The 11,667-nt window shown below is 44.5% G+C and overlaps 1 protein-coding gene across 9 annotated transcripts in view; it reads right to left on the bottom strand.

Annotated features, from left to right (window-relative positions):
* The window catches only part of BCL11A (BCL11 transcription factor A), a 102,871-nt gene that overhangs the window by 10,760 nt on the left and 80,444 nt on the right, over positions 1–11,667 (bottom strand). For 6 of the 9 annotated variants that reach the window (XM_059406022.1, XM_059406030.1, XM_059406028.1 and 3 more), the window contains one exon: positions 4,993–5,094. The exons of the other annotated variants lie outside the window; for them this stretch is intronic. In XM_059406022.1, the coding sequence (XP_059262005.1) occupies positions 4,993–5,094 (102 nt within the window). The remainder of the gene's footprint in view (positions 1–4,992; positions 5,095–11,667) is intronic. 9 annotated transcript variants of the gene reach the window in all.

Below are 11,667 nucleotides of genomic sequence, written 5' to 3'. Positions count from 1 at the left end.
ATTTCATAGAGATATCAAAAAAGAGAAGGTCAACTCATTACAATTCTCTGTGGGCCTAGAGATGCTTTTAATCTTAGCCGGAAACACACTAATTGTTGATATTGTTAAAAATGAGAAGATACGCATAAAGTAATTCCGTGGAAGAGAGGCTAGCGACATTCTCACCTCCCAGCCTGCGTGAGGATCAGTGAGTCCCAGTTCTGGTTCCACAACTCCCTACAGGGACTCCCCTTTTTATCTCAAGGGACAGTGCAAAAATCTCAAAAGAGAAATTTAATTCGGATTTAACCAACAGGCTGGATCACATCTTTAAGAATTGTCCCCCAGTCAAACAAATGCGAGTCTGGAGAAGTTAGGAGGAGTGGCTGGTGCCAACTTAAGCAGACACAGCATCCTAGTTGAAGAACAGTTAAAGCAGCCAGCACCATGACGGGCAGCAGGCTGAGAAATGCTACACTAGCCTCCTCCTCATTATTTTGAGAGGCTAACAACGTGAACCAAATTATACAACATCCTGCGCCCTCGGCTGAGCCTCAGCTCCAGTTGAGAAAGAAACAGAAAGATACAGTTCAGCTAGTCAACTCTTTGGCCAGTAGCCAAGCCGTCTGGAGAGGGGCCCTGCTTAAGTCACATTATTTCTCTCTCGCTGAAAAGAACCCGAGAGTGGTAAATGCCACTTTGGCAAAGAGGGGCCAGCTTGACTTCACAATCATTCATTTCTGGAGATAGCTAAATTTAAAAATATATATACACCAAGGGAGTAACTAACAGTTTACCAGTCAACGACAGCATTAAAAAGGGCACAAATGTTGGTGGCCAAAGGACAAGGATGAGAAAAATAGATAACTTCCCAGGGATTCCAAAAAAGGCGTGCGTAAAACACAAGCGAGGAATAAACTTGAGCCCGTCTTTTTTTTTTTTTTTTTTTAAGATTTTATTTATTTATCTGACAGACAGAGATCATAAGTAGGCAGAGAGGCAGTCAGAGAGAGAGGAGGAAGCAGTGCGGGGCTCCATCCCAGGACCCTGGGATCATGACCCAGGACCCTGGGATCATGACCTGGGCGAAGGCAGAGGCTTTAATCCACTGAGCCACCTAGGCACCCTGAGCCAGTCTTTTAAAAGGGGGACTAGACGAATCGCTTAAGGCCCCCAGCTAGTATGTGTCAGTAACTTTTTTTTTAAAGCAAAAAATCCACCATGAAGCTAAAGAGTGGGAATAAGAAAATTAATCAGTTATGATTCCTCCATTTAGCAAGTCAGAAAGAAAAGCTGGCAGGGTCTTCTCAGGAGCCCCAAACACTTGCATTCCAAAACAAGCCAGCCCTGCTCAAGCACTTGTCTGAATAATGGACTCCCTGCCCTGACCTTGTAATTTACTTTACAATGCATTTATAAACTCACTCAATATATCCCACTCCTGGGTAAATCTCTTTAACAAGATTAGATGATAAGATACCAAAATTAGGTTTCCAACATTTGCCTAATGTGGAGGGAGAAAAAAAAAGGCAGAAAGATTTTGAAAGAAAACGCTGACATTAGTATCACATTATCTGCCTATTTTTGTTTGCCTCCTCTCTTCAAAGGGAAATAAAAAGCATCATTGAGAGTATTTTCATAAATTTTTTGTTGTTGTTGAACAATGACTTGGGTCCTAAATAGGCAGGAAAAAACCGATCTGGTTCCAACTAACATGACCCTCTGTGGCTTTCTCCTTTGCCTCCCTAGGACTTTGTGTTATTATCATACATTTGGCCTGACAATCCGAACTGGATAAGTAAAAAGGAGATTTGTCAGCTGGAACAAGTCCTTAACACTTTCATCACTCCAAATGCCTTAAAATCATATCTTAGATTATAATATTCGATTGAAACTCAGGATTGGACCCATGATTAGCAATGCCAGTTTCCGCACACACCATGAACGGGGAAGGCCACTGGTGAGTGCCGAAAGGTATCTGGCACAGCTCCAAGGATCTCACCTGCACCCTCCCCAAAAGGCTTAAAGGGGAATCATCTGTTTGATTTTGCTCTCTGAACTTCCTAAAATTTTGCTTTTGGAGCCAGTGATATGCTCATGCTCCAGTATGTTCACACCATACTGTTACCCTCTCTTCTCATACATCAGGTCAGAGAAGATGGCATTTCATCTTATAATGAGCATACAACATACAGTTTTCACTATCGCGTTGTAGTATTCCTATCAACTAGATATTCTAGATTGTGAGGGCAGCTAGTGTAATCATAATGTCAATGAGAAGGGCTGTTACGAATGAGACTAAAGATTACCTCAAAAGAGCTGCTTTGAAACTGGTAATTATTACCAGCCCACTAATAGCAAATGATGCATTACAGTTTCACCATATAATCTGTGTTTCACTCGGCTCACACCAGTGCACCATATTATATTACGGTGCTCACAGATTCTCAATTCCTAAACTGCAGTCATCAATAAATGTGTTACTTGCCATAATTTGTGAAATTACTTTGTTCATAACATCTTTGATGGTTTAGAAAGACCAGAATTGATTTCCTGCGTGGCAAAATTAGGACTACATTGATTTATTGACGTGTAAAATATAATAATATTCTTCATTTACTCTGACGAAAATCAACTTCTCAATTTGAGAGCCTCATTGGGCATTCACGGGGATTGTTTTGATTTAGAGCAATAAGTGGAGACCTGGCCCCCAGCGCAGGAACTCCAGGCAGCAAACAGTTAAAATCGGCTATTAGCTCACCTACCAGCTGTTATTTTATTTCATTTTACTATATAGGAAGGAGTAACCCCATTTTTAGTTTGCCACCAATGCTAAAGAGACCTGTGATCTCAGCCTCAGGATTTAGAAGAACAAGGTCGGACACCAGGGCTCAGAACCAGTCATTTCTTTGGCCCTTAGGTTTCCTATCTGTAAAATGAGCATAAAAACAGTACCTGACAGAACTATGAGGCTTAGATGACAGATGCTTATAAAAGCCACATGTAAACTACCTGGACCAAGGTGAACATGAGTTTTCCTTACTCCCAGCCTTGATGAGTTCCCTAGCATGATGACCGACCAGGTCGCATGCCCAGAAGGGCTTCCAGAAGAAGGCTGGAATCCAGAATCCAGGCCTCACCTCAGGCCCAGCAGAGGCCTTGGCTAGAGGGCAGCAGGTGGGGGCCACATTAGGGCCCACGACTGTGCTCCACCAGCAGGGAAGCCACAAGGTAAGGGCTAAGTGCTCTGAAAGCCAAGGGGGCAGCTAGTTAAGGCAGCTGAGTGGCCTGGGGGTCAGCTTTGCTCCACAGCTTTCTGGAGTTCCACAACCCATCTCCATATACATTGTTTGGTCACTCCTAAAACTGGTCCTGCCAGCATGGGCACCAGCAATCTAGGCACCCTCCCTTTGCGGGAAGACGGGGAGAAGACAAGGGCTCTGTATCAGGCTCCTAGCTTGCACCCCTCGAACCCAACTCCCTGCCCTTAGGAGGGTCAGTGGAAGAGAGAGAGGATGGAACTGTTTCCCAGGCCATCAGCCAGTGGCCACTCAGCCCCACCCGCCTCTCCACCACCCCAGTCCCCTCTTTCCCCTTCCCTCCACGGGTGGTTCTGTTCCCACGGCCCAGTGCGGGGCCCCAGGCACCCCCAGCCAAACGAGGAGCGCTCTCCCCACCCAGTCAGCATGTAGGGACTCGAAACCATGAGTCCAACCCCCTAAACTCTACAGTCTGTGACCTAAGCCAGCCTTAGGCCCAGCCTGGTGTTGGGGAGGGGGTGGCAGAAGTGGTGTTTTAACCCCTCCACCGCCCAGCCCTCGGGACTGGAGGACTTGTGAAATTCACACAATGAGTCCTTGTTACCTAGGATTACCTAGGAGTTAACAAAACAAACAACTGGCTTCCAATTTGGTCTCAGGGCGCAAGCCCTGCCCTGCAGACACCATTCACTGGATGGTTAGGTCTACCTTACTTCTCCCACCGACTAACCAGGCCCCTCTCTAGCTGAACACCTGCAGCATCTTGTTCTTTTCTTTCCATGACACACTCCCCGTTTCCTTTCTTCTGTCTACAACAGGTTAGTTTTCACACACTTTCCAAGTAAAAATAACATTCCTTAACTAAAGATTAGATGCCACACTTCTTTTTTTCAGGAAGCTGCTTTCTTGTGTTCGGGGTAGAATCAAACCCCACCCCCATCTGACTTTGTAGCCATGCATGACTCATATCATTTGTTACTCCATAGAAAAGCAAACTGAATTACCTTTTAAAACAACATCTTTTCAAACATATTTTCACCAACATACAAATCTACATTTCAGAAAAATTTCCCCACCATAAAATTGGTTTGAACAAGTACATGGTATTAGTGGTAGTGATGTGGGTGACGGTGGACTCTGAATTTAAGCAACAAGGCTGTGCATTTGTCTCTAAGACTAGCAGAAAAATAAGTAGAAATTGCATATGTATGCACATATATAATGCACCATGTGGATATACAAATATACCATGCTTCAATACACATGGAAATGCACATATAACACACATGAGCACAGCTCTAAAGTAACTCTACATTGACTTCTTTTGGTTCTGGCCTCTGCTAACACGGACTCCATGGAATAAATTCCAAATCCTAAATGAGGCCATGCAAGCGAATGTCCAGCAATAAAATGGGGCCTGAACACACAGATGGTATATGGTCACCAGCAGTGGAGACAGCTAAGACCCTGGGGAGGCCACCTCCCTCGCCCTCCACCCCCCCTACCTCCCCCTACCCCCAGGGATGAACTGCTGTCAGTTCTGTCTCCAGTGAGGAAAGGGGAGGAGGAAAAAGGGAGGGGGTGTGGATTGGGGCGGGAGAGAGGGTACCAGTGAGTAATGGAATAATGCAGATGAGAATGCCAATCTGTTTTGAAAGTAACTCTTTTCAGTACTTAAAAAGTAAGGGTAATTTCCAGAAACTCTCAGCTTTATACACACGGACATTTGTAGAAGAAATAATGCTCAACTTACAAATACCCTGCGGGGCATATTCTGCACTCATCCCGGGCGTGGGGATTAGAGCTCCGTGTGCAGAACGAGGGGAGGACAGGCCCCTCCAGTGCAGAAGTTTATCTGTGAAAGAAACCCAAAATCAAGCACTAAAGCTACAAACAATGTGCATCGTAAACCACAGGATATCACATTTCAATTCCATTAAAATAGATTAACATCATTACAACAGCCTTGCAGATAGTTAACAGGCCCAAGGACTGCATCAAACAAACAGCGATGAAGTTATTTCCACAATTTTGTTTTGTTTTTGATTTTGGTCTTTTTAGACAAAAGAAAAGGGGTTTGTTTTAATGGGGGGGGGGGTTGGTCTTTGGTTCCTTTGCTTCTTATTGCTTGTTTATTGTCTTACAATAAGAGACATGTAAATAGCAAGGGGAAAATTGGTAATACTGGGGGTAGACTGCAAAAGGGAGGGGATTTATCTGCAAGGCTGGTTTACATGCATACATTTACTATAAAAGACAAGCCCAAACAAAAAACAATATGCAAGTAGGAAATAAGTGGATCTGTGAATCATTCCTTCTAGAATAGAGAGGCCCATTCTGTCTTCCCTGTCCCATTGCTCCCTCTTCCCAAGCTGTGCTTAGGACAGCGCCTTCAAAGACAGGGAAATCGTGGGCATTGTGGACTTGGTTGGGCAAGAATCTAGAATAGACTCTTCTCTAAAATCGCATCAATGGAATACCCCACATAGACACGGCTTCTTACAACACAAAGCAGTGGAGAATAAAGATTAGACTTCTGGCCAAATAACTTTGGCCAAGTCCACAGCTTGAGAGTGAGGAATCCTACTCTTACGTGACAAGGAGAGAACCAAGCACCCAGAAAAACTGGCCCACCTTCTCCATTCTACTGCACTTGGTTGCTCTCTGGCGAGGAGAAACAACTTCTCACACTAATAAACATAAATCTAGCAGTAAATCAAGCATTTCTAGCACTGAGACTTTTGTGAGAAAAGAAATATTTGGTTTGTGCGACCTGGGGATTACATGGTTTATGTGGTAAGTTCCTAGTTTTTCCAAGTCCACCTTGAGCCAACCAAGCATGGAGAGGTCAACCTTGAGACAGAGTGTAGATCGATGGAGCAGGAGATACTCAGTGTGTTCTAGAGGCTGGGAGGTTGTGATGATTGGGGGAGGAGGGAGAGAAGAAAAACAGACTTTGATGGTGAGTAAACAGAGTATGTTTTCCATTAGCTTAATATTAAGAGCACTTAAAAGTGTTGTTGTTAGACTCTAGGATAGCAGGTCTCAAGTGTAAAATATATCCTGTTCTCCTTATAGAGATTCACGCTGCCAAGAACAGCCAGGGCAGTCAGCACAAGGCTCCCTTTCATGGGGAGCCCGGTGGGTAACAATGGCGTGGTGCTTGTGGAAGATCTTATACTCTGTTGTTACCAGGCCTGCAAAGGGGGGGCTGCTTTTGGAGACCATCTCCAGAGACATATCCTCCGCTCTAACTCCAAACAAAACAAATACCACAAAATGAACCCATGAAAAGTGCAAAGACTGGACTTAAAAAAAAAAAAAGTAAGTCTTCATTTGATCGTTTATATTATAAACAGGGTATTGAGAGTAGAGGGTAAAATTCACTGCAGATTTAGTCATTGTGTTTTTCAACAAGAAGTCTGAGAACCCATCTTTGCACTTGCTCTTGCCTTTAGCCATTTCCTAAATTTGCTCAGCATGAGACTAAGATGGAAATCCTTTCCTTAGGAGACCCACACAACTGAGGTAGCTCTGTGACCCTGGCAAAAATGCAGCATGGGACCTGGACCCCTGCCCGGGGACAGTCTGATTTCAAACTCTCTGCCACTTCCTCTGAGAAGAGCCTTGAGGTGCCTTGATAGGCCTCCAGCAAGAAATGGGAGGGCTCTTCGCCTAATCTAGGTCTGACCACTCACATTTACCTTTGGTTGGCAAACCTGTCTACAGATTCGTCAGCCCTGAGCAAGCTGAGCTTCTGGGGGCAGCAGCCTGGTCCACTCTTCCACAAGGCCAGGCCATGTGGCAAAGCAAGGGCTTGTCAAGGACAGAATCTGGGTATCTGGCACCACAACCCTGCTTTTTGGCTTTTGAATTCTAAGAAACCTTCAAGATCCTCAAGTCTATGCCTTCATTTTACAGATGGGGAAACTGAGGCCTTGAGAAATTAAGTGGCTGGCCCACAGCTATGCTGACGGTTGAAGTGAAGATCGGAATCGTCTCCTGACTTCCCATCCTGTGCTTTTTGCTGGGATATCCATCCAGCTCTTCTCCGGGTTCCCACCCAAGAAGTGCCCGTGTGGGGGGCTCCCTTTCTCCTGACCCGTTAAGAGAAAGAATTTCTCCTAACAACGTCTTGGGAGAAAGTCCAACCCAAAGGTGCTCAGTGGGCCTTTTGAAGGTCCAAATAAACTGACTGAGCTTTAAAATTGGAAACCGACACCTGATCTGCCTCCTGAGCCTCTTAGCTTCCCATGCCCCCACCCCGCAACCCCCCCCACACACCCACCCCAACCCAGATCTCTCTGCTTTCACCCTCTACCACTGCTTCCCCTGCAGAATTAGCCAGCTAAAGAGAGACAAACTGTTTCTATCAGCTTAACAAGCTATTGACACTGCCTTTCGGAGAGACCCATCCTTGCATTTCTCTTTCTCCAGGAAGAGTGTCAAAACAAAGGCAGTGGGGAACCCCAGCTGACTCTGCAGCCTCTCCCACTGAACACATTCCCCTTGGTAAGTAGACGGCAGTTCTCACTGGAACTGAAAATGCTAAATTGTTAATCGCCTCCCTAGGGTTTAACTTTTTGCAATGACGTCAACATGTTTTAGGCAAAGTCTCACAATGAATGCTTCTAAGCATTGCACTCAATGAGCAGGTCTACCTGCCTGAGCCACCCCTGGCTGAAGGCCTTTGCTCTTCATTTTCCCCAGGGAGTGGTGGGCTAGAAAGTGGGCAGTCTGGCTATTCTCTCTTTCGTTTCCTTGGTGGCACTCTCAGGGCAGCAGTTCCAGACTGGAGGCCCAATATCAGCATTCCCTGGGAGCCCGTTGGAAATGCAAATTCTCAGGCCCACCTCAGACTCACTGAATAAACACCTGGGGGTGGGGGCCGGGCAGCAATCGATGTTGAACAACTCCTCCAGGTGATATGTGGGCACAGTTCCAGTTTAATCCTGCTGTCCTAGGACGAGGGAGGCATGGAAGCTGGAAGCATGTTCTTCTGGCAGAGAGCCAGAATGGCTACGAGACTATCGTCTCTTCTGTCTGGGACTCACCTCCTTTAGAACAGTCAAAAACAGAGCAAGCTTGGGATATAGCTAAGAATCCCTTCATGTGGAATCTCAGGGTCACCCTTCTTCAGTGCCAGGACAGAGAACAGATCCAAGCTTTCCATCCAACAGGGAATGCTCTTTGCACAAGACAACATCCAGACTGGTTTATGTCTGACAGATGGTGTCCTCACCACTTCCACCAAAGCTGAAATGTTTGAGAAAGCAGCTGTGGCACACGGCAGGGACAGAGTTAGGAGCTGGGCTGTTTCCTTGTCTGGACTCACACATGTAATGTGTTGCCCTCTTCCGGATCAGTCTTTTCAAATGCCTGTATGCTTCTGGCAAAAGGTGTGTTAACCTGTTCTGGTTCACAAAGTTCTCTAGAGACCCAGCATTTCCACTATGGCCTTGGAAATGCCTTATGCATTGTTAAGTTGCAATGTGTCTTTACGGCTGAATAAAAAATAATGAATCTTATTTTTCAGGTCTCATTAAAAATCTGCAGTAAATTGGGAATGGTTTTGATTTAATGCTTTACACTGGTCACTTTACATTTCTATATACAATGGGTACCAACTTTGGATGCAGAGCTCTCTCAGCCCTGTGGTATGTCCCTGGAATTTAAGGTCCTTAAATCAAGTTCTAGGTTTCCTCAAGAGCATCTCAAAGACTCCTTTATTATTGCCATGCTGTTTGTTTCTGAAATTAATCACTGGGTATGAAACGCAGCCACACTATAGTCTCCTCATCGACAAGTAATACTGCTGATCTACAAAGGAGCCCAAACAGCTAAGTACGAAGCATCATCTACAACATGCCTGATGACTTTCTGGTGGCCAAGCTTTATCAGGTATTAAACCCCCAGGCCTCTCTAGCGGTGTACATGGAGGTATAGATATGTGATATTTACTATAATGTATACACATGTATATGTTTCCTTTCTTGGACGTATGTTTTGTTTTTCTTTTAAAGAGATTTTATTTATTTATTTGACAGAGAGAGACGGGCACAAGCAGGCGCAGTGGCAGGCAGGAGAAGGAGAAGCAGGCTCCCTACCAAGAAGACAGCCCAATGCCGGGCTCCATCCCAGGACCCTGGGATCAAGCCGAAGGCAGAAACTCAACTGACTGAGCCATCCAGGTATCTTTTAAACATACGTTTTTAGAAAACTTCTCTGTTTTTCCAACTAGGTAGGGCACAAAGGGAACAGAGTTGTCCACATGTAGAATGGGTTACCTTGGGAAGCTGTTACTTCCCATTCACTCTGGATATTGAAGAAAAGAATGACATGGGGCACCTGGGTGGTTCAGTGTGTTAAGCTTCTGCCCTCAGCTCAGGGAGTGATCCCAGGGTCTTGGGATTGAGCCCTGCATCAGGCTCCCTGCTCTTTGGGAAGCCTGCTTCTCCCTCTCACACTCTCCCTGCTTGTGTTTCCTCTCTCGCTGTCTCTCTCTGTCAAATAAATAAATAAAACCTTTTTTTAAAAAAAAAAAAAAAAAGAAAAGAAAACGAAAAGAATGACAGCCCACCATGATGGGGAGGGAATCTCGATATTGGGTGATAGGCTGAAATAAAGGACCCTGACCCTCTGTTCCAGTTCCAAAATTCTCCAATCCCCTCTTCCCCCAGCCAACTTACCGACTACATTTAAAAATTCATCCTGAAAGTTTAGACGGATTGCTGAATGAACCAATTCCAGTTCTATCAATATTAGTGGATCCAAATAATAAAAGTAACAGTAGGGCCGCTAGTCTGGGACAGGGGCTTCTTTAACTGGAAAACAAATCCACTAAACGTCTTTCTAGCTCTTGACCTTCCGTTTACAATAGATACCAGCTCCTCTCTGAGATTCTGTGACTTATCACAGTATTATAGAGCAAACATTAGCTATGTCGGTGTCTTGAGTCATGTCAGTCTAAACTGAAAATGTGCCAGGTTTATCATCGCTAACAGACTTCTTAATTAACCTTCTGATATTGTCAAAATTGCATTCCCTTTTGTTCTAGAAATGAGCATTTTCCACGAGCATTTTTTCCACCATTGCTTTTTTTAACGAGCTGAGGTTTTACCAAATTGTGATGCTCTCTAAAAAGTGTATCCTGTACAGGGGTGCCTGGGTGGGTCAGGGGGTTAAAGCCTCTGCCTTCTGCTCAGGTCACCATCCCAGGATCCTGGGATCGAGCCCCGCACTGGGTTCTCTGCTCTGTAGGGAGCCTGCTTCCTACTTTCTCTCTGCCTGCCTCTCTGCCTACTTGTGATCTCTGTCAAATAAATAAATAAAATCTTAAAAAAAAATGTATCCTGTACAAATGAAAGCAAGCAGGAATTCTAGAGATATCACACTGAACAGAATGTCTCTGCTGAAACTTACTCATGATCTCTACGTTCCTTGATACTTCATCACTGACTTCATTTCATCAATTATACATGAAAAACTCTTCTTTTTTGACCAATTCTATACTCTTAGCTGAGCCCTGACTATCTAAAAACTAACTTCACCTTTTGAGTTCTTACCGTAGGAACTCACTGAACGAGGGGAGGAGAGATGCCACTTTCCATGCCCCTTTATCTATAAAAATGCAAAAAATGCGAGCTACCAATCTGTCGGGCCTAAACAAAATTTCTGCAGTCTGTGTCTTTAACATAAGCAAAGCATATAATTCAAAAAAGAAAAAAAAAAGAGCTTGCTTTTCTGAAGAATAACGAAACCAAAGACATTGTGCTCCATCTTTGTGTTGAAATGCAGATTTCCCACTAAAAGGCAAATCCTTCATTTCAAAAGGTTGAATAGGATGGTACTTAAAAAAAGAATTCCAGCTGGTTAAATTTAGGGTGTTGAAAAAAGTGCACTCCAATAATATTCTTTGGCTCTGGGCCCAAAGTATTTTCACTTGATTGTGAATTAGATAAATTTTTATTACACTTCAGGCTTTTGCCTTAGAATGGTGGAACTTATCAAGGAGACTGGAAGGGCAGCTATATAAAGACAAGTTGTCTTAGGACTTTTTTCCCCCTTTGTTTAACTATGTACCTCACTGCGCAAAATGTGTCACCCAGGTTAATTCCATTCATTCATTCTTCCATGCATTCATTCAACAACTATTTACTGAGGGCCTGTGAGGCTCAAAGCAATGGGCCAACGTCTGCCGGTTAACACAAAGAAAACCCAGACACAGACTTCCCGAGGCAGCCTTCCACTAGTAGAGAAGATAAGGCCTGGACAGAAATCGCTCCACTCCCATGCAGAAAGTGTGCCATGAGAGAGCCACAGATAAACTGCTATAAAAATTCAAAGGAAGAGAAATTACTTCCACTTGAAAGGGAGGAGAGCGGCTTTCAGGCAGAGGTAACTTACGAACTGTACCTGGAGAGCCAAG

The sequence above is a fragment of the Mustela nigripes genome, chromosome 7 (genome assembly GCF_022355385.1).
Source record: "Mustela nigripes isolate SB6536 chromosome 7, MUSNIG.SB6536, whole genome shotgun sequence".
Lineage (NCBI taxonomy): Eukaryota > Metazoa > Chordata > Mammalia > Carnivora > Mustelidae > Mustela > Mustela nigripes.
This window is presented reverse-complemented; position numbering and strand designations above follow the sequence as displayed.